The sequence below is a fragment of the Gopherus evgoodei genome, chromosome 7, assembly GCF_007399415.2.
Source record: "Gopherus evgoodei ecotype Sinaloan lineage chromosome 7, rGopEvg1_v1.p, whole genome shotgun sequence".
NCBI classification, from domain to species: domain Eukaryota; kingdom Metazoa; phylum Chordata; order Testudines; family Testudinidae; genus Gopherus; species Gopherus evgoodei.
In genome coordinates, this window is record NC_044328.1 from 88,683,958 (window position 1) to 88,707,616 (window position 23,659).

Consider the following 23,659-nt stretch of genomic DNA (forward strand, 5'->3'; position numbering starts at 1 on the left):
ACCCACCCCTATAGACAGGAGTGTTTTTAAGTAGATAACCTAAAAGATCTTTAACATCTCTGATTTGAAAATAAAGTACTATTCAGATAATAAAGACATATAATTAAACTGTCTGATGTCAGTTTTGCTTTGATACTTTCTTGATTGCTTTTACATTAACATAAGTCAGATCATATCAAGATTATGTTATGCTTTCTAATGCAGGGCAGTAAAGGTGCATCACTCAATTCACTTACATTACACAGAAAAGTAATTCAGGAAGAAATTAAGACGACAGCTGTCGCCATAAACAATATATTTCTAACCACAATCACTGGTTTTGAATTAACTCCGATTGATGCATTATCTCCAGCCGGAGTTCCCTCTGATGCCATATGAAACAAACCAAACAGAAACACTCCTGCAGGTCTGACGGATGCCAAAACAAGCTAACTGGGGAAGCAAAAGCCAGGCTGGGCGCTGGGGTCGGCCTGTCCATATTCAAGGATCAGTTCCTCTATGACCATTCCGGTCACGTGTCCTACAGCTCTTCCTTGGACACGGCTAGCGGGATGGGGACCCTCATGAACAGCGAGCAGAGCAGAGCAGAGCTGAGCTGAGCGTACCTTGCACGATGTCCCGATGTACCTGCGCGCACAGCCCGGGCCCTCGCACCCCCTGGCCCGGCGGTTTGTGGGTCCCACCCCCGGACAGTCTCGGGAGCAAGAGCTCCGAGCACAGCCCCCACCCCAACGGGGGGCTAACGGTGTCCGATCCCAGCTGCCCGCACTGCCTCCCCAAGGCAGCCCCTACCCCCACGCGGGGCGACAGGCAAGTCCGTTACCGCGCTACCGGCCGCTCACCCAGCGGCCAGGAACCAGGCTCCGCCTCACCGCTATGGTGCCTGCATCGCAGCCTTCCCACCCTCTCTGTCCCCGCCAGCCAGCGCAGCCAATCGGCGGTGAGCAGTTTTTCCCACTAGCCAATCAGAGCACGGCCAGCTAGCATAATTCGCTACGGCAACCCTGGAGGAACAGATAGAGAGCGGCCTAGAGCCGCTGGATGTAAGAGTCTTAGCGATTGGCCAGCTCCGTAAATTTGTCAGTGGTTGGTCACGCGCCCGGGTGAGGAATAAGGCCTAGAACAGCAGGCCCCATTTCCTGCCTCAGCGGCCGTTGTTTCTACGCACTAGTGCGGACTCCTAACGCGACCAAGTACCAGCTGCGGTATGTGGAGGCTCCTTCGTGGGAGAATGACATGGATAAAATGTGGGGATAAAGGACAAATCGACCCACGTCCCGAACAGTGTGGCCCCGACAGAGCGTGGCCTGTTAACCTCACAGCCTTACCAGGTGACATCACAGCACATGACATGGCCTGGCAATATCATAGCACATCACAGTACCTTGCTTGTTGACACTACAGCACATGACAGGATCTTGACTGAGTAGCATCACAGTGCTCTGGGTTGAAGCACCATGGTGCAGCGTAGCATGTCATAGCTTGATTTCTTGGTACAATGACAAAGCTTGACCTGAACTGGCAGCATTATGTTGTCGTGACACACTAGGGCCTAGACTGACAGTATCATGGCATTATGACATCATTTGGTAAAGTAGAAGCACCATAATGGGTTCTGGCATTGTTTGCCAATGTTGTGCTGCCATGACACTATGGCAACATAACAGTGCCACGATGCATCATAGTGTTACATGTCTGTATTCTGATGTCTTGGTATTTTGTACACGCATTCCACCCTTATTTGATTATATGTTCTTTCTATGGTGGCTAATGCCCTGTACCAATTCAATAATATATAGAAGGGTACACTTTATACTGTATTTCAGCAATAATTGTACAAAGAAGTATACATGTTGTGAATTTAAGATTTTGCAATAAATGTGATTTGCATCCCACAAATGGCACATTGCTGCTTAAAGTTGTTACCTTGTATTTTTCATGTAGTTTTTCATTATTTCCATTAAACATAGATGGTCACCCTTTGTGTAACTCCGAGCTCAATTGTTGTGGAGGATCACGTTGCCCCTGGGCAAGACATCCAGGTCAGCGCTACACTATAAACTTTTATCAAAGTGGTGATGTTGGTTAGGGTGTGATTTTTTGCTACATTTCTGTACCTGCAAAAATCCTTCTGTAGATGCATTTATACTGGCATAAAAGTATATTTACTGGTTTAGCTTATTTTGCTTGGGGAACTAATATAAATTGGCAAAAGCATTTTGCTGGTAGAAGCTGCATCTACACTCAGAGGGTTTCCTGGTATAGCTATATTGCCGCAGCTATATCAGCAAATCTTTTCTAGTAAGAATTAGGCTTCAGCCTTTGTGTATCTCAGTTTCCCTTCTGTAAAATGTGGATAACAACACTTACCAATCTTTGTAAAACACTTGGAGATCTCTGGGTGAAAAGTGTAAATTATCATTTTCTGTATCATCACTGTATCATTTTGAGTGTCATTGCAACTCTGTTAATTTAGTCAATGACTTTAACTGTAGCCTCCATGCAGCGAAACTGATCCATTCTTAAAATGGCTTCTATAACAGATCATCATTTCTTTTCACTTGCTTACTGCCTAGTTTTGCTCATAATCTGTTTTGGTGGTATAAACCCTACAGGATCCAAAAGGTGGCCCTTAAAGCCCTTGTGACACACCGTCCCCAAAATTCCAGTTTCTCTAATGAAGCAACACAATGTCTTCATGATAGAGAGGGGTGGTGCAAGGACCCAGAAGTGGTCTCTGGAAATTAAAGAGGAGACTGGACAGCTGCCCTTAATTTTCAAAAGGCTCATCCAAAGAGGGCAGTCTCATAGGAAAGTAGGCATTACCTGATGATAAAAAATTTTAAAGTCTGAGGAAGTACGTTAAGCAACTTTTTTATGTTTACTTACTTTGTGTTATGAATTGTATTTGATTAGTATTGCTTGTAGGAAGTATACTGGACTAGGTCTTGGCCATGTAGTCCAAGTAATAGAGAAACTTACTTGTTATTTCCACCTAAGGTATGGCTGTTTTGTCTTTAAGCACATTTCATAGAATATCAGGGTTGGAAGGAACCTCAGGAAGTCATCTAGTCCAATCCCCTGCTCAAAGCAGGACCAATCCCCAGACAGATTTTTGCCCCAGATCCCTAAGTGGCCCCCTCAAGGATTGAACTCACAACCCTGGGTTTAGCGCGCACGCGCACACACTCTCTCTCTCTCTCTCTCTCTCATATTTAGCAGGCCAATGTTCTCTCTCATTTGTTCTCTCTTATGCACAGTTACACAGAAGATTAATTTTTACAAAACATAAGCCTCCACTTGACCCTAAAAACTACATTCACTCTGAAGTGGATGTGACATGTTAGCATGGAATTTGCAGGGTGTCACACAAAGCTGGTTCTGGGATCTGATTTTCAAGGAAACTGAAATACAAGAGAAAGGGAAACTGAAATAGTTTGAGGAAAATCCCCCAATAACTCTGTTGGTAGTGTTGTTGTAGCCATGTTAGTCCCAAAATATTAGAGACACAAGGTGGGTGCGTTAATATCTTTTACTGGACCAACTTCTGTCGTTAAAAGAGACAAGCTTGCAAGCTATCCAAGCTTAGACTTCAATGTTAATACAGGTCTTTTTAGCACGCTAGCAGGAGTTCTGCTATCACAAGTGTCTGTCTGTCCAGGCTGGAAAGCTCACTTCCAGCTTCAGTGTAGCCATATCCTGAGTGGCTGAGTATGTTGTCTCTGAAACATTCCCATCCTCTGACAAGTCAGGGACTGAAAGATGGAGAATTTAAAAAAAGATTTGATTTATAAAAGCAACTGTCAAGAGAATAAAACGTATTGGCAGCAAATTATGGCAGTGATACATTCTTTACAAACCTTATGTTGATATTAAAAGATTGTTGACTAAAAGCAAATGTAGTAACAAAAATAGCTATCATGAAAACCTCTCAAAGCACTCTACAAATATGGCTATACTTAAGCCTCACAATCACTCTCCCTGTGTGATGCGTAAATATTTTAATACCTGTATTACAAATAGGGGATGAATGTCAGTAACAGAGAGATCCTGTTTCAGGGGACTTGTTACCCACACACAATTCTCTGTTACACATTCTCTAGAGCAGGGGTAGGCAACCTATGGCACGTGTGCCAAAGGTGGCACGCGAGCTGATTTTCAGCGGCACTCACACTGCCCGGGTCCTGGCCGCCAGTCCGGGGGGCTCTGCATTCTAATGTAATTTGAAATGAAGCTTCTTAAACTTTTTGAAAACCTTATTTACTTTACATACAACAATAGTTTAGTTATATATTATAGACTTATAGAAAGAGACCTTCTAAAAACGTTAAAATATATTAACGGCACACACAAACTTAAATTAGAGTGAATAAATGAAGACTTGGCACACCACTTCTGAAAGGTTGCTGACCCCTGCTCTAGAGCAACCACCTTTACCTTTCCATGGGCTCAAGGCATAACCCTGTTAATTTAGGCACCCCTACCCTTTCCAAGTTCCTTGGACTCTGGGCAAAAGGCACCCATCCTTACCCAGTTACTAGGGCTTCTGCAGGTTTGCAGGACCTTTTATCAGTGAAAGAGCCTTACACAGTAATATCCTTATCCTCTATTTATTAACAATTACCAAACAGAATACACATACTAAGCATACAATGCTATGCTAACCAATCCTGATCATGCAGGCGGACTTTCCCTGCCAGGAAAGGTTGGTCTTGCCTGTGTTCAGGTTACTGCACATCATGGTTGTCCAGAGGATTCTTAGCAGCTCTGATCTTAGGCTGTGTCTTAGAGGTGAGTTGTTCTTCTTCCAAGTCTTTTGTTCTCCTTTTTCTTTTGCTAATCTCCTTCTTGGACCCCAGTTTATACAGTGAAACTTGAGTCCTGCTTAGCTATACCTTAACCAATCCTTTCACTAAAATATTACTAAACAAATCTCTAACCAATCCTGACATATTGTAAAACAATTCTTTAACCAATCATACCCCACCACCTAAATTAATTTACATCTAGCAAAATTAATTATGTAACGGACAGAAACATCAAAGAACCAGACAGAGACCATACAGATAAATAATAGATAAGTGGGTACCATAAAAACAAAAAAAAATAAAGAAATGGGGATTTCACAACCACAACTATTGATAAGTGATTTTTGCCAGACAAAATGCTATCAAACAAAGTTTTCTTTAACAATCTTAAGATCTGTTTCTTTATCTGGTTATGGTGGGTACTATTAGGGCAGGATCATCTTCTTAACAGCCCAATATTACACTGTTTTAATGTAATTTAGATGGAATGCGAGGATGTGATGTTCTGCTTCTTGGCTCATGGCTGCTGCTCTCCTAATATGGCTTCAGACAAAGGCCTCAAACCTTACAATATGACTACAGAAAAAGGCCTAATCCTCACAAACTAAGTACTCAATGGCAAAGTTTATACCCTAGATCCTAGGATACATAATAGGTAAGAAGTTAGAAGTGGGAGGCCTATCTCATGGGGAGCTATTAGGCTGAATTCATCTGAAAGTAGTTTGATAGCCTTGGATAGGTTCTATAGATGTGAAAATATTAAAGAAGCAAAGTCCTTCAAATATTTAACCATGTGCTTAATTTTAAGTACACAGGCTATGTAGGCAATGGAACTATTTTTGTATTTAATATTAAGCATTAAATGTTTGCAGGACTAGAATAATAGTGAAAAACAAAGCTAAGAGGTATCAGATTTATTTAATTCAAATAATAGCTTGAAGGAAATTGCTATATTTTCCTTTTCAATGTTTTATGAAGTGCACAGAATTTTACTTTAAAACTTTTATCTTTAGGCTTCAACAGTAGCATAAATTAACATGGTGATTGATCTAGTGTAACAAACTTAATAGTGAATATTGTTTTTGGTTTTCCTTCGAGTATAAGAGTCTTACTATTACTTTATCTCAGTGCCTCAGTCAGGAGTTTTATTCCTACTTATACTCACAAGGGTGCTGAAAAGTCTGATATTTAGTATATCCAAAATACACTCCAGGGATGAGTGGATGACATGAAATGAAGAATAACTTAAGGAATCATCAGAGATGAAGTGTCGTTCTCAATCCCCAGAGTAAGAGCACAGCATTTTTCTCTCCATGCTTTCCAGTGCTTGGTTGTGGAGTGATACAGCCTTGAAAGAAACTGCCTGCCCTTTGAACTGTGTTAATATGGATCTAAGAGTTCATGCCTTAGTGGCAGTTTTTCCTTATTGAAGGGAATGGTTAGGGGAAGGTTCAGATTTCATTTGGTAAAGTCAGTTTGCTTTTAATGGTACAATGGCAAAAAGAAAACACATCAAGTTGTGCACATAGCTAGCCATTTTAACTGTGAAGCCCTACTAATCTTACCCTTTCCTCCGCTCCACCTTCCCTCTTATGGATTGACCTTTACTTTTAATGCTATATTTCACATTCGATTGTAAACTCCTTGTACACTTGTTTGTATAGCATGATGGACCACTGACTTTGATTAGGGCCTATGTACCCTAGAAAAGTGCAGGTGTTAAAGCTATAAACACAAATACTCTGACTGTCACAAAAGATGCTATAAGGACATTTTGATAGGCCAGGATAAAACCCGAGAAACTAACTTTTCCCTAGCAGTGAATAACAGCAGCTTCTCCCTATAACCTGCTAAGTACTGTATATACTCATTCATAAGCCGAACATTTTTGGTAAAAAAGTGATGCATCAAAGAGCAGTGGTTGGCTTATAAATGGGTCTACACCAAAATTTGATTTTAAACTCTGTGGAATCATTGAATTGAATATCTAATATATTGTCATTTTGTTTACCTGGAGCATCTGCAGGCATGGAGCACCTCAGCTCCCAGTGGTCGCAGTTTACCGTTCCCAGCCAGTGGGAGCTGCGGGAAGTGGTGCACCACTTCCCGCAGCTCCCATTGGTTGGGAACAACAAACCGTGGCCACAGAGAGCTGAGGGACTCCATGCCTGTGAATGCTCTAGGTAAAGAAAACGTCCAGGCCCGCTAGCAGCTTACCCTAATGGGCCAGGAGCCAAAGTTTGCCAACCCCTGAAATATAGGATCGGCTTATGAAAGAGTCGTACAATTTTTGCTATTTTTACCTAACCATCTTGGGCGGTCAGCTTATAAACGAATAGGCTAATGAACGAGTATATACGGTAACTCAGCTTCTTAACGAGAGAGCTTCTTTCCATGTGGTCCTGTTAGCTCTCTGATAGCCTGACCCCTATCAAAATGGGCCCAGGGCCTCCCACAGGAGCATCCATATAAGAAGACAGCAAACCCCTTCCTTTGGAGGGTTCTAGGTGCCAGATAAGTTTGGATAGGTTTTAACTTCAGTGAAACCATGTTCTCAGGTAAACACCAAACTAAGGAAATTTCAATACAGTTTGTAGGTGGATAAACCAGAGTGACTGTCCTATACTGGGAGAAGGAAGTTGTACAAGAAAAGTTGAGATAAAAAGGCCTTCCCTGCAGCTCTTTGTTTATCCCCAAATTAATTCTGATTTACTTTTCTTTAGGAAGATGAGGTCCCTTGCATGCAATCTAGGTGGAAAGATCAGAAAGAATCTATTGTTGCATGTAAGGACTTCTTGATTGTCAAGACTGTTTTTGTCTTGTTTTTAAAAGAACCTCAATGTGTTAGTACTGTATTGGGCAGGTAGGGTAGCTGATTAACTTAATTTCTGTCAGAATCTTTTTTGTGTACTGCTCTCCAGGCCACATACCAAGGAGAAGCAAAGATGACAGCCAGCTTTTTTTTTACGCCTCTTTGAGATACTCTTTATTAATTGTAGATGTGTAGTAGTGTTTCAGTAACTTGAAATATCTTAGAACACATTAGTGTCCTGGAGCTTGAGTTTATAAGCAGATGCTATCCTACGTTTGCATCTAATTAAATAACTGATTTATAAATAGTTGCTACTGAACAACTTCTGTTCTGGAAGTTCATTCCTGGTACTATGTTAGATTACAGCTGAGTGAGACAACTTAAATCAGTGTTGTTCCAGCAGAGTACTGTAATCTTCTGAGACCTTTTTTTTCACAGAAATACTAAGTATTATATTGAATAATTAGTCTTTTATCTGAACTTCATAAATATCATTAAGTATTATCCCCATTTCACATACAGTGTGTGTAATGAGCTCTGCCTATAAAACAATGAAGTGCATGACCCTCTAGTTAATAGTCATCAACTGCTGCTGCCAACAGTTCAATTTCTGACAGTGTTAAAGCTCTTTTAGTTAAACTTTAACGTACATCAGAGATGGAGTTTGAGTATATTCATTTTTGGAATGGCCTTTGAATTTCTGTAGTCAGAAGCATAATTGTATCCCTTCTGAGAGGCTAGGAAGGGGTATAATGTGGACACGTTTTCTTCTTAAACGGCAGCGACAGCTTTCAAGAGTCACCAAACCCTTCTATATTTTGGGCCATAGACCTTATTGGGATGGATGCAAGGAGCCTGAATTCTCAAAGTCAGCCCTTAGTGGCTATATAGGCAGGAAAACAAGCACATTAGTGTCTTTAGTCTCGATTTTATTGCTCTGGGATTTTTTTTCATGCTTTGATTTCAGAGGAAGCAGATTGACTCTGCTCCATTACTGCATTTCTGTGACCTATCTGACTATTAAGTTTGGGATTTAACTGGTTACCTCAGTAACTGAAGTTTTGCCAACACTAGAAAAGGTTTGCTGGTGTAGCTAGTGGAAACACAGCTTATATAAGCAAAAAAATACCAGTCACAGATGCCACTCCCATAACTTAACCACAAGACCACCCTTTCATTGAGATCCTTAGCAGAAAGGTAGGAGTCAGCACTTCACATTATTATGATTTGGAATAATATAGTCATAGTGGTATTCCTACACTACTACAGTGCTCTTAGTGTAGACAAGGCCTAAGTAAAACTACCAGAGTTTAATGTCAACACTTGGACAATGATTTTGAATTGCTGAAACCTGAGTTTGACTCTATAATAGATTTGGTGCACTATTTTAATCAAGTGTAACATTTCTCATTCATGAATCTTGCAATTCCATTAGGACAGGAAGTGGTCACTGTCACTGAGTTTGTTTTCAAAACAAAAAAGACAAATGACTGTAAGTACAATCATTTTTTGGTCATCTGTTTCTAGTCCTGTTGTTTGTATACAGTATTAGTCACTGTTGATGGGTTGGGCAGTATTGACCTTTATAATGGAGTAAGACAAAGTGGAGGAGAACATTGCATTCCTGTGTTTTTAGTTGTATCATGTGATTACAAATATTCATTTTGTTCAGTTTCAAAGTGACTAGGAGTTTGTCTCATTAAAGGAAGGAAGCATGTTGTCTGTACAAACAGAACCAGGGTGAAGAGATTTTAACTGCAAACTTAGTCCAATGTGGATGTAATAATTTCAATACCTCAGAAGGCAGAGTGGCAGAAGCTAACAAAAATAAACTGAGATTAGGCCAGAATTCAGTTACAGTTTAGTGAGGAAATATTTGACTTATGCTACAAAGGACTCAAAAAGACACCTGCTCTCTTCCAGTACATAGTGGAATTCTGGTTGTGTCTTAATGTTATAAGACTTCCCTTTTGATTCTCCATGCCTTACACACTTGATGAAACAACCTATTTGGGCCTGAAATTTCACATCAGTCCTAGGTCAGAAGAGAGATTGTTTCCCAAAAAGTTTAAGTTAATTGAGCAACATGTTCTGAAGTGAAGGAATGTGGAAAAATCAGCAGTTTTTCTCTTCTTGAAAAATTAATCTAACATCTGTTCCCAAAATTTGCTTGCTGTAAAGATTCTAAACTTATTACATATTGATAACCAGTAAATTAATGTAGTGTCTTGGCTGAAATTTTGTTGTAGTCACTATTTTTAGTTCTCAATGAATACTGTAACTTCTGTTTTGCAATTTTATATGGACCTCTAGGCTTTTATGATTTGTAGCAATAATCGTCTATAAAATCCACAGATGAAAATCTTGCAAGACTTAAGTACAATGACACACATAGCTAGATGTGATGTGCAAGATCTATACACCACTAGGACAGGCAAAGAAGATGTGAAGAGATTAGGAAAGGAAAGAAAACCTCCTGTACTCTGAAGAAGTTGCTACCACTTTCATTATTATGAGAGGGCCCTCCAGCTGGCTCTCATTAGCCAGCATGATAAAAGAAAGCAGTAGCATGCAGTCTTTCTTCCAGAGAGGAAAAATAATACCCTCTTTCCATTCTCTCTAGGAGAGAACTTAAGGTAGGAAGCCCATGAAACACAAGGCCATACAAAGTCTATGAGGAGAAACAAAATCTCTCTCCAAATGAGGCCCTGTTAAGGGCTGAAGCCTGTGAAACAAGAGATGGTCTAGAAGCATTAGTTTTTGCAGGGAACAAAAAGGCCAGTAGCTGTCTGAATTTAGGAAAAAGACAGACTGTTTCTAGAACTACTGTATTTCCCCAAGGACAAAGTTTAGAGGACCTGTTTAATTTCCACTTCCATGAGCACAAAGAACTCTGGTAATCCCAGATATTAGGTCCTAACTTCCTTGAAATAAGTGACTGGATGGATTATTTCCACATACAAAGAACTTTAATTATGAGCCTTTGAAGACCCTTGTGTTAGCCAACAGGAGCAGCTAACTGGGGAGTTTTGCGAGGGAGTTTAGAGGAGGAGTGTGAGGGGGGCTAGATACACTTAACATTCTTTAAATTTACAACCAAAAACACCCCTTGATAAAAACAAAACATCAACAAAGGAATGAGCTGCAGGAGAAAAAAGAAAATGAAGGCAGAAGTCGTGCAACAGAGTGGGGGCTATCCCAATGCAACATGCACGATTACCTGCCCTATGGGCAGGTGGAGTTATGTGTGCATTTGGTGCAAGTTGCTCCTAGCTCTCAGAGACCATGTATGGGCTTTGGAGATCAAAGTGACTGAACTGGAGGAGCTAAGAGAGACAGAGAGGTACATAGATGAGACTTTCTGGAACACAGTAGAATGGTCAGACCCCCCAGTCTGACAGCCTTTGTGCTGTTGAGGAGGATGTAAGTCTCAGGGAAGGAGAACATCCAACTGAAGCTGAGGGAAATGATCCCATAGTTGGGACTCTCCTTCCAAATTATGTTGTGGTATCCTCTCACACTGAGGATACCTCTTCAGGGGAGGGAAATCCAGTTATTAGGAAGAGATTGCGATTCAATCATTAGAAATGTAGATAGCTGAGTTTGCGATGACCAGGAGAACCGCATTGTGACTTGTCTGCCTAGTGTGAAGGTTGTGGATCTCTCGAGACATCTCTAGATAGACTTATGTGTAATGCAGGGGAGGAGCCAGAGGTCATGGTACATGTAGGAACCAATGACATAGGGAAGGATAGAAGAGAGATCCTGGAGGCCAGAGTTGTGCTGCTAGATAAGAGGATGAAGTCCAGGACCTCCATGGTAGCATTCTCTGAAATGCTTTCAGCTCCACACACAGGGCCAGTTAGGCAGTACTGCAGGTTCTCAATGTGTAGATGAGACAATGATGCGGGGAGAAGAGGTTTTGATTTATTAGGAACTAGGGAAACTTTGGGGGAAAGGGGAGCTTATACAGGAATAATGGGCTCCACCTAAACCAAAATTTCAGAACTACTAACTGTAGTCTGTAACCTCTCATTTAAATCAGCTTCTGTACCAAATGACTGGAGGATAGCTAATGTGAGGCCAATTTTTAAAAAGGGCTCTTGAGGGGATCCTGGCAGTTACAGGCCCGTAAGCCTGACTTCAGTACCGTGCAAATTGACTGAAACTATAGTCAAGAACAAAATTGTCAGACACATAGGTGAACATAATTTGTTGGGGAAGAGTCAACAAGGATTTTGTAAAGGGAAATCATGCCTCACCAGTGTACTAGAATTCTTTGGGGGGGTCAACAAGCATGTGGACAAGGGGGATCCAGTGAATATAGTGCACTTAGATTTTCAGAAAGCCTTTGACAAGGTCCCTCATCAAAGGCTCTTAAGCAAAGTAAGCTGTCATGAGATAAGAGGGAAGGTCCTGTCATGGATAAGTAACTGGTTAAAAGATAGGAAACAAAGGCTAGGAATAAATGGTCAGTTTCAGAATAGAGAGAAGTAAATAGTGGTATCCTGCAGGGTTCTGTACTGGGCACAGTCCTATTTAACATATTCATAAATGATCTTGAAAAAGGGGTAAACAGTGAGGTGAGGAAATTAGCAGATGATACAAAACTACCCAAGACAGTTAAGTCCCAGGCAGACTGCGAAGAGCTAAAAAAGGATCTCACAAAACTGGGTGACTAGGCAACAAAATGGATGATGGAATTCTGTGTTAATAAATACAAAGTAATGCACAATGGAAAACATAATCGCAACTATGGATCACTTGATGATTACCTGTTATGTTCATTCCCTCTGAAGCACCTGGCATTGGCCACTGTTGGAAGACAGGATACTAGGTTAGATGGACCTTTGGTCTGACCCAGTATGGCCATTCTTATGTTCTTAAATTACTTCTGTTTATAACAAACTAAAGAAAGCTTGCCTATCCAAATGTTGCTAGGATTTAAATTCCTTATTTGTTTTTTACATTATTGCTCATGCTTCTGAACCTTCACTGCTAGGGCAAACCTCTTAACTGACATTTGAATCCAAATTGCAGGAACTTATTTTTAACTTGCACACCAAATAACAGATACTTTTGAGGTGAATAAGTCTTAAATCTCGTTGTGGGTTCATCTCCATCTGACCCCAAAATCTGCCTCTAGGGTGTGATTAATACTTGGATGGAAGCTGTTTCCCTATTAAGTTGAAAACACTATTTTTCTTCCCACCCCTAGATAAAAGTCACATCAATCCCAGTAATACTGATTTCAGTGTTTGCAGTTAGGAAACTCAAGAATGACTGTAAATATGATTCACTCTGATCATTACCCAGCTCCGTGACTCCCTAAGGCTCTCTCAAACTGGCTTTTGTCTGAGGCTGAAAAGAATGAAAAATGTGGAGAAGGGGAGAAACAGTCGGAGACCATCATACTTAATCTCTAAAATTCATGTTTGGTCATTTGGGGTGTATATTAAAGAAGGCTTCTTAAATGGCCATTCCCAAGGACTCTGAAATCTCCCCGCTGCTCACACACAAAGGGAAAGCCCAGTACAGCCCCTAACTGTGTGTGTCACGGATAAGCCCGGTCTCCTCCTCCTTTCACAGCCTCTCCCCCTCTGCGGCCTGCACAAGCGGTGCATGTTTTCACGTCAGCCCCGCAGCTCGGGCAGAGGAGGAACCTCGCACTTCGGTTACCCCGTTCCAGACGTGTGTTTCTCCAGCCCCATAGCCTGACACAACAGTGCTCCGGGGATGAGGGACTGCGCCCCTCTCATGCACTCTGCAGGCACGGCTCCGCCTACCCCGGCCAGTCCCTCAGGGGTTGGCACCTCACGCTGTCATTCTCGCTCGCAGTGTTTACCTCCTAGCCAATCCTATTTCCGGAGTTCGGGTTGCCCCCTCCCTCTTCAACAGCCCCTTGCTCGGGCTCTAACCCCTCCTCCCACAGACATACACAATCGGCGCGTTTATTTCCGCCAGCTCACGGCATATCAGGACGGGAGCGTGCTCTCGGGTCCGCCCCCCCCCCGACTGCCATCCAATCGGGGTGCAGAGGCCGTTGGTGTGTCTTGGGGCTTGAGGCCGTTCTCTGTGACGCAGTGGGAGCGGGGCGGTGCCATTGGTCCTGATGGCCCCGCCCCACGGAGGGAGGGTCCCTCACTGTTTACTCGAGATGCTTCTCCCGCGGTCGCTGTAGTAGCGTCGAGTGGGTGGCGGGGGTGGCCGCGCGTCCCGCACCACCCAGCGGCTGAGCCCTGCGCTGGCAGGGGGCCAGGCGCGGATCGTGCGCGGGGCGGGCGCCGGACCACTCGGTCACTGGTGTGGGGCGCTGAGGAGGCGGACAGCGGAGCCGGGGGCCATGAAGACGGAGATCTCCACTGCCGCGGGCTTCATCACCCGCCTGCTGCGCACCCCCGGCGGCATCGGCGACGAGCAGCTGCGCTGCTTCAGCGAGTCACTGCAGGAGGCGCTGCGAGGTGTGGGCGGGCGGGGGCAGCCCCGAGTGCCGGGATCGGCCTGAGCCCCCCTGGCGGGGAAGCAGGATTCAGAGCCCTTGAACTGCCCCTAACGCGCCCCCCCCCCACCGGAGGTGTCGGAGATGCCCCAGACGGGCAGTCCAGCACCCCGCACAGAGGAGCCCTCACCCTCTGCTCCCTTGTCTCTGCCCTTCCATCCCGCGGCGCGTTACGGTCTCTCTTCCCTTGTTCGGGCCGGCGGGTGGTTGGCGCTAGGGAAACCCTCCATCCCTCTCCCGGCTGTGGCTAAATGACCCTCCATTCATTAGTATCCCCCCTTCCCAGGGTTAGTGCTGTGAATCCCTGTGCAGCTGGAGGGCCCTTGATAAAGTGATTGAGGGAAGGTGATCGTGTTGGAGTTGCCTGGCTTCCTTGTGCCAGCAGTAACATTTCTGTCTTTCTCTTTGTTCCCTCGCGCAGACCATTATAAACACCACTGGTTTCCCCTGATGCCCTCCAAGGGTTCAGGGTACCGATGCATTAGGATCAACCACAAGATGGACCCCTTGATAGGGAAGGCAGCCGGCATGATTGGACTGAGCCATCAGAGACTCTTCCAGCTCTTACCCAGTGAACTGACTCTTTGGATTGACCCCTTTGAGGTGTCCTATAGAATAGGAGAAGATGGGTCTATCTGTGTCCTTTATGAAAGCCCCCCACCAGGTCTGAAGACTGCCAAAGCTCTGGAGAGTAGAAACAGCTGTAAAGATGAATGGAGAATTGGCAGATCAAGCCCTTCCAAAAATTACAACATGATGACAGTTTCTAGTTAAAAATTAACATTTCTTGTACAATGATGTATGTATGTATCCCAGTTTCATAATGAAGTTAGATGATGTAATTGAGATGTTGATTTTCACCCCATAGCCATTAAAGTTGTAGCAGTACTGCCAAGTTCTTTGTTGTGGCCAAGGGCTAATGTATAAGCAGTTCTTTAAACTGCATGTAATTTTCTGGATTCTATACTGTAAATGAAATGTACAGTCAGCTGATTGTTCTACAGATATATATTTTGACAGAATCCTTGGCTATTTGTAATAAAAAGAAAAGTAACTTAATTTTTTCTTTACAATGGCTTTTAGTTTATAATAACTTTCCACAAGATTCCTGTACTTACTGAGTAACTTCTAGGAAAAAAAAACAGCTCTGACCAACTGTAATTAAAAATCTCTCTAGTGACTTGCCTGTACAAACTTTTCTCAGGGTCATAAAATTACAGCTGGAAGGCACAAATGACACATATAACTTTCCTGCTAACAGATTTCATAGCGAAGAAGTCCTATCGTGCCCAAGCAGCTTTCAAAAAAGGAATTGCCTCCCTATAAACTTAGACTATCTTGGAGCAAAACAATACAGTAGAGACATGCTCAGACAACTCTGTTCATCCAGTTTTCAGTACAACATATAAAATCTTTTAATGAATATGATATTTTTCAGAAAAGTGTGGTTGTTTCATCGTGTCAGTTCACCTTGACTTGTTTTGATCTATAGACTTTTTTTTTTTTCTTTTCAGACCTGCTCATATATAAATTTTGAGCAGTTAGGAAGGTAGAATACATCTGACTTAGTAAAGGACTTATTTATGCTCCTTGGTGTTTGGCTGTTAAATTGGAGTGAGTTTTCAGTTAGTCATAAACATCTTTAGTACAGAGTAGGATAGTATATTCATCGTAAACCATATGGAAATTTTACAATTGAATGTAGTAATGTCTCACCTATATCCTATTTTACAAGAAATCAAAAATTTACAGTACTAATAAATTGTAAAACTTTACTTTTTATGCCATTTTAGTCATTTTTTAAAGTTTAATTTGGTAAAATTATGTTAAATATGGTCTATGGTACTTTTTCAATTACAGAGAGTTTGATGGAAGCACTGGTTTTAATAAAAAGTAGGCTAATAGCCTGCCAAATAGTCTGCTACGTGGGAGATTTTATTATTAATGCTTCACCAAAAGATAGAATGAAATTGTTTGACGTGGGTTGTTTGTTTTTTAGTAGTCATAAGATATGAATTTTAATAGAACCTTTGAGGATTGCATACCGCCCGTGTTCATGTTTTCAATAGCCCTGTATTAGATCATAGTTACGTGGTTAATGAAAGAGAGCTTTGTCTACTGTCAGCATGTTAGCAATAAGCCTTGCAAAATGTCTCATTAACATGGCAAAACATGCAGTTGATGGACAAGTCCAGGCAAGTTAGAAATGGTCCTTGTAACTCAGCTGAAAATAATCCATTTCTGTTATGGAAAAGCTGGTGGGCTTTGTAACTGCTGGTTACATCCTAATTAACTAAGTGACAGTGGTTTTACGTAACAGGAGCAATTAATCTGAACAGAAAGCATAATTGTTACATTCTTTAAAAAAAAAACAACAAATGTTAACATACACTAAAATAACTTTGTGCTATGCTTCTAATATGCCACTCCTACCACACACAAATGTAACAATCAGTTCTAAACAGATGTTTAGTAGAAAAAGTAACTGAAAAAGAGAAATTAAACGTTTCTGGAAGAAAAATATTTTTTGAAAGATGGTAGAGATGCAGTATTTTTGTTTCCTGATTTAAAACTACAAAATATTATTCCTTGTTTACATTCTCAAAAGGGTATAGTCATGCCTAGTTTTCATTGAATGGAATTTTAGATTTTATAATAGTTAGATGAAAGTTGTGTTAAAATGGAGTTTAGTTAGACTAAACCTGACCTTGTAATATTTATATAGTTGGAATAAATTTATGTCTGTATAGGGTGAGACACTGCATAGTGAACTGTTTCAGCCTAAGATGATGTAATATTACACATATAGTGTATTATCTATTAGGAATGTTCTAATAATGCTAAGGACTGTAGTATGATTGTCTTGTATGGTAGCACTGTCTTTTGCATGGAACTGCATAGCAAAGAATTCCAAAGAAACAGGATTGGGGCAGGGGAAATAAAAGAACCAGTTTCAGTAACCTCTGGGTTCTTTCAGGGCAGTCTTGCAGAAGCTAGAAAATTATTATTTCAAGCTGTGAAATTACTTGTTCGTGCTTCGTTTGGAGGAACACGTCTTTGGGTGCTAGCTAAAGAGCAGCAGGTACATTAGCTTTTTAGGACATTTTAGGGTGCTTTGTCTACTGCAGAGACAGTTCCCTGGCTGTGGTTTGACATGTAGACAGAGTATTAAAAAGATGGAAATGGCGAGCTTCGTCAAAATGTTTTTCTTGCATGTTGCCTTCCGTGAAATTCTAAAGTGGATAAAGTGATAAAATAGGTTTTTGAGGAAAAAAACCCATCTAAAGATAGTTTTAATTAAGATACAATATAGCTCAAAGATACCTCATCATGGAATAGGGATTACAAATTCTAATTCTATAGTATGAGACAATATAGTCATGTAATGTTTTAAGAAAAGTTTCGTAAATGAGTTCCAATAGTTCATGGATTAGGGACTCAATCTTATGGAGCTCCAGGGGCCTCTCTATAGGTTAATCTTTCTATCTACCCAATGGGACTCCGGGCTCAGTCTAGAAGATACCATCAGAGCTACTTAGTTTTGAGGTTCTCAAACTGTGAATTCATGTCTCCAGAGATAACATGCTTGTTAACAGCAGAAATGTTTTTAAATAAATAAATAATATATAGAGGTGAGAAATAACAGACCTCAACCCCATTGTCCCTCTGCAAATTCGTGTACAGAGTCAATCCCTTGCTTCTCCCTAAAAGTGCAAAGTTTCAAAAACTTCAGTGAATAGAAGATTGTTGGGGGCGAACTAGATCTGGACAAGAAGAAGTCTGGAGATAAATGTGAGAAGGGAGGGACAGGCAGTAGAAACAAAAGTGAAACTGTTTGAGCAGCATATTCCAGAAGTCTTGAGGTCTTTCTGAGTGTAGCCTTCATTGATTTGAGATCTACCATACCGTTTTCTCACTAGAAGAAAAAACCTAAAATAGCAGCAGGCTGTAAAAGAGACCCAGTTTGGGAATATTTTAAGGAAGTTTCTCTACCTGTGGGTAAGACAGGCATGCGTGCAAAATGCAAACAATGCAACAAAGAAATGCAAGGCCTGGTGGCCCAAATGAAACAACATCATGAGAAGTGTTCCTTCTCAGGAGAAAGCTGTGTTGAAGATGATGAAAGGAACATGTCTGAACATGGAGGTTCTTTAGGTTGGTAAACTTTTTTATTCCATACTTCTTTCTTAAGGACTGCTTGTCTTCCTTCTGGACTATTCTTGAATTCTCATGTTTGAGCAAAAAATATAGTTGTTACTCTATGGTACTATCATTTAGATGCCATTGTGATAAAAAAATAAATAGCTGAAATAGGCAGATCTTCCTTTTACAATTTCAACTTTAAAGTAGTACTGAGTGTCAGTGAATGCAATGAGTAATACAAAATGGGCAGTATAGTAATAATAATTAAATAACTGCATTGACTTATTTTGTTTAGGAGAATCAATCTTCAACCTACAGGATTCTGAAGACTATCCACCTTCAAGATCATCATCATTTTCTGTAGTTTCAGAGTTATCTGCCAATGATGGTGTTTCAGTCACATCATGTATGTCACAGAGCCACAGTATATCACCTGTAGCAAAAAGAAAAAAAAATCATCATCCCAAAACAACCATAGATATATTTGTGATAAGAACCAGCAGATTACAAAAAGAGATAACTGAGAAAAAACTGCCCGGTTTATTTATGCAACAAACTCTCTTTCCCATATGATTGATAACCCACACTTCATTAACACAGTTCAGTCATTAAGACCAGATGTCACAGGCAAATTGCTGGATAAAGTGTATGAAAGAGAAATTGAGCAGTGTGCAAAAAGTCTAGAGAGTAAAATTGTTAACCTGAGTCTTGATGGGTGGAACAATGTCCACAATGATCCTGTTGTATGTGCTTGTGTGACAACAGAAGAAGGGAATATCTTCCTTACAGAAACAATTGATACATCAGGAAATGCACACACAGCAGAATACTTACAAGAAGTAACACTAAAAGCTATAACAACAAAAATTTGAATGTTTAGTATGCAGCTTGGTCACAGACAATGCTGCAAATGTATCCAAGATGAGAAGAAATTATTTAGAAGAGAGTGAGGAGAGTCCCAAGCTAATAAAATGCAGTTGCAGTGCTCATTTGATGCACCTCCTAGCCAAAGACGTCAGTGTTCCAGAAACAAAGGCTAATGTTGTTGAATTGCAAAATACTTCCGTAACAACGACTTTGTAGCTGCTACTCTGAAAAAAGTGGGAGGAACCAAGTTAACTCTCCTACAAGACGTGTGATGGAACTCAGTAGTGGACTGTTTTGAGCACTGTATCAAGAACTGTCCTAATCTGATGACAGTTTGTGAACAAAATCGTGAAAAAAATAGATGGCACTGTCACAGCCAAAGTTCTCAACATTGGGCTTAAGAGAAATGTTGAACACATGCTGAGTACCCTGAAGCCAATTTCTGTAGCCTTGAACAAAATGCAGGGAAATAGCTGATTTATTGCTGATGCTGTTGAAATTTGGAAGGAACTGAGTGAGATCTTAAAAGAGAAATATGTAATGACAGAATTAAATTACAAGCATAAAAAAAAACCCAAATGGGACAAGCACTATCTCCATCTTATTTTCTTGCAAATATTCTCAATACTCAGTACCAGGGTCAGACCTTAACTGCTGAAGAAGAGGTGTTGGCTATGACATGCAGTGCCGTAACAAGGGCGAGGTAAGTGAGGCACTTGCGCTGGGGCACACAAAGCTTGGGGAGGGGCGCAGAAAACGGTGGAGAGAAAAGGAAAAAAAAGCTGCTGCCCTCGAGTGTCTACCGGCCCCAGCTTGCTTCCCTCAACTTCCCTGGCCCCGAGCAGAGAGTCCCTGTCTTTCCCCTGCAGCAACTGCTCCGCAGGGTCCTAGTACCCCCCTTCTCTATTGCTCGATCAGACTATGAGCCTGCCCTTCCCCCTCAGGCCCTTTTGTTTTCCAATGGGACTCTCCAGCAGCACAGCCCCGCCCCCCGCCCGCAGTCACTTCTCCTGCCCCATGCTGGGCAAGGAGGCAGCCCCATCCCTCACCCTCAGTGAGGCTACAGTCAGGGTCAATAACAGGGGAGGAGGCACACACAGCACCCCCCAGCACCCACCGGGGGGAGGCAAGGGAGATTCCTGGACCTGAGAGGGGCCCTAGGAGCACATGCAGTGACGGTGGGGGTGAGTGTGCTGCTGGGGGGGACTGCTCCCCCAGAGCTCACTGCTGCCAGCAGGGAAAGGGCTGGGGGGAGTCCTCTCTGGCCCCTGTCCCGGAGCAGTCTACCTGCACCCCAAACTCATCCCCATCCCTGCCCCATCCCAGAACTCACACCCCAAGCCAGAGCTTTCACCCCCTCACCGCACCCTCTGCCCGAGCCCTGAGCCCCTCCAGCACCCAAACACCCCATACTCAGTCCCAGACAGAGCCCTTACCCCTGCTCTTGCCCTGAGCCCCTCCCACGCTCCAAACCCCTCATCTTCAGCCACAGCCCACAGCCCCTCCCATCCCTAAACCACCTCCCAGAGGCTGAACCCCAATCCCCTGCCCCAGCCTAGGGTGTGCACCCCTCCCTCACCCAAACTCCCTCCCAGAGCCTTGGGCAGGTGGCGGGGGTGGAGTTTGGGCAGGGGCTGGTTCTGGGCACGACCAAAATTTCTACAAACCTGCCACCCCTGATCCTGCCCTGCAGACCTGAACTCTCAGCATTCTCAGGACACATGCTGATCCCTAGTGGCCACTGCTGATATCCAGTGCCTCCCTGCTCTCTTACCCTTTGAGTCCCTCTCTGGATTGCAACTGGACTGGAACTAAAGACCATCTTGGAAGCAACATTACCAGCCCAAGCAGTCAAAAATCATGAGTTAGACCTCCCAAAATCACAGGCTCTACCACCGCCCCTTCATTCATTCTTCGGCAGCAATTCAGCAGCAGGCCCTTCCCTCCGAGAGGACTGAGGGACCCGCCACTGAATTGCCGCTGAAGAGCCGGCCCTGGGGGAGGGCACAATTTTGTATTCTTGCCTCGGGCACAAAAATACCTAGTTACGGCTCTGATGACATGGACATCCAGCAGTCATCCCTCCATAATGCCAACTATAATAAACTTCAGAGCTAAGCATGAACCATTCAAGAAATATATGTTTGCTGATGATGTTTTAAAGAAAATCACAGACACTCCGATTAGAGACTGTTGAAGTGATAATCTGACTTTTAACAGCAGTATCTTCTTCTGATGGTATAGAAAGAATATTTTCTTCCTTTGGACTAATTCATTCCAAATTGAGAAATCATTTGGGACCTGAAAAATCAGGAAAGCTTATTTTTCTTTTCCAGATAATGAACAAACAGGAAAATGAAGATGAAGACGACCATTAGCTGCAGAAGCCAATATTTTAAGTTTCTTATGTTGACCTGGCTGACATAGTCAATTTAATTTTTTTTTAAATATTTCATTTAACTATTTTAGTTAAAAACAGTTTTAACAAAAACAAACCTGATTTTAAAAAACTTGAATGTTTAACTAAATTCAAAAATTCATGCTTGTTTTGTTAAAATATTGTATGTTTGCTGTTGAAGAAAAAAATCCAGAATACATAACTTTGTTGTTGTTTTAGTTAAAACAATTTAAATATCTGTCTAATGATGTTCTCCTCCTAATACAGCCTGGCAAGAAAATCCTCCAAATATTAATGATTAACCTGTTGAATTGGAGATAGTTCACCTCCCAGTGACTTCATAAATATCTGCTTCAATTACCTTTGGTAAATGAAATAGCCAAACAATCATTCACTTTCTGATACAGCTGTAAAACTAATCTGAAAAGTTTTCAAAATAAATAATTTAAAAAATGTATAAAGTTTCCTTCTAAAAATGAAACCTACATCTGTCTCTGAGTGGTGAAGAATATGTATTGAGGTTATAATAGCCAACAAGAATGCATTTTTATGTAGAAATCATGATTTAAATCAAATTGATTTAAATCAAATCCACCCTGTGGCAATATTTTGTCTAATCTTGCTTAGAATATAAGGTGGTATAACTGATGACTTTTCAAGTATAGTTGTGCACTTTTGGCCCAGTGTGGATGTTTAGGAAAGGGTATTCAGTGTTCCACAGTAATGATGATTATATTATACAAGAAGCTCTAAATGTGTATGTATACCACTTTGAGTATCTCTGTGGAAGAACTGATTACAGGAGAAACAGCTGGAGGGGAAAACACTGGGAGAAGGAAAAAGTATAGCTTCAGGATAAGCATTGATTTGTTTCTCCAAGATACTGCTTTGAGATAAAGTTAAAATAACCTTGTCCTTGTTATGTATTACAAATCTGTCTGGGTTCTTGATGGTAGTGATGCTGTTATGGAGAGGTCTACGCTAATTTTCATTTCTATTATAAGTGGCAGTATGAGTGATTGTGCTGAGACTCCATAGAATCATAGAATATCAGGGTTGGAAGGGACCTCAGGAGGTCATCTAGTCCAACCCTCTCCTCAAAGCGGGACCAAACCCCAACTAAATCATCCCAGCCAGGGCTTTGTCAAGCCTGACCTTAAAAATCTCTGAGGAAGGAGATTCCATCACCTCCCTAGGTAACCCATTCCAGTGTATCACCAGACTCCTTGCCCATTCTCTCTCAAAAAAGCTAAAAATATTGGGTGTTATAGGGATGGGAATTTTTTGGGGAGTCAATGGAATTAAAGCTCTTTCTTTTCTAGAATATGGGTTTGCATCCTATTGGTTTGGCAGCAACTCAAAGCTGGAGCTATCTAAAGGCTGTTCAGTGAGTTCTGTAAAATGAGGTAGTAGTCTTAATTTCTTATGGGACAAGTGTTTGTATCGCAAAAACATCATAACTGGCATTGGCACTTTTGTTGACTGTTTAAGCAGAACAGTCAAAGTTTGAATGTGAGTGAACTATCCCTACGCTCCCAAGAGTGGTTCCTCCAGGTGAAGATTGGTTCATGTTGACAGCGTGGAAATGGGGAAGCTTTCACTGCTGCCAATCTGGGGATGAACAGAGAAATAAGGTTTCTAAGACTAGTAACTTGGTACCTTTCACTAGAACTACATTCACTTTAATATTTTTAATTATTTTATTTGTACTATGGCATAAGAATCAGTGCAGATGTGTTTGGGACAGAAGAGCGATAGACCTGACTTCTTTCATGATATTGCAGGGGACTGAATTTTCTCCGACTGAATTTTCTTCTACAATATTAGGTGAATACATTGTTCTTAATTCTAATACTCTGTAAATTATATCTTAAGGAAACAGCCCTTTGTAGCTTTTGACTTAAGTAACCTTGGGGGAGGTGCTGATGTAGTTGCATTAAAATTGTACAGTACCTCATGAAAGGATCTTCCTTTGGTTGGGCTAACTCATGAGTTACTATGAAGTTCAGCTGCCCCTTCTGGTGATGCATCAAGGTTACTAAATAGGTCACAGTGAAAAACAGTCAGAAGCAATGAGCTGGAAATTAAACTGCAGTTAGTGATTAATTTAGTTTTGTGATTAGAATAAATAA

At 41.7% G+C, this 23,659-nt stretch overlaps 1 protein-coding gene and 1 long non-coding RNA gene across 3 annotated transcripts; one reads left to right on the forward strand and one right to left on the reverse strand.

Moving 5' to 3' along the window:
* Positions 1–3,556: 3,556 nt before the first annotated feature.
* LOC115654353 lies at positions 3,557–13,542 on the reverse strand. 2 transcript variants are annotated; one of them, XR_004001173.1, is made up of 3 exons: positions 13,466–13,542; positions 12,396–12,435; positions 3,557–3,755 (listed from the first exon to the last, which is right to left on the reverse strand). It is a non-coding gene; the product is annotated as an uncharacterized LOC115654353 (long non-coding RNA). The 2 variants fall into 2 exon arrangements; XR_004001172.1 differs by having other exon boundaries at positions 13,300–13,535.
* Positions 13,543–13,835: 293 nt separating this feature from the next.
* LOC115654352 (protein BTG1-like) lies at positions 13,836–16,035 on the forward strand. The gene is made up of 2 exons (XM_030568484.1): positions 13,836–14,081; positions 14,541–16,035. The coding sequence occupies exons 1-2, from the start codon at positions 13,964–13,966 to the stop codon at positions 14,891–14,893; spliced, it is 471 nt and encodes a 156-aa protein (XP_030424344.1). The 5' UTR covers positions 13,836–13,963; the 3' UTR covers positions 14,894–16,035.
* The last annotated feature ends 7,624 nt before the right edge of the window (positions 16,036–23,659 follow it).

What these genes read in the sequence shown, in the direction of transcription:
- LOC115654352 (XM_030568484.1), top strand. Translation starts at nt 13,964, where the DNA reads ATGAAGACGGAGATCTCCACTGCCGCGGGCTTCATCACCCGCCTGCTG. An exon ending in ACTGCAGGAGGCGCTGCGAG is followed by an intron (nt 14,082 to 14,540) that starts GTGTGGGCGGGC and finishes TCCCTCGCGCAG; the next exon opens with ACCATTATAAACACCACTGG.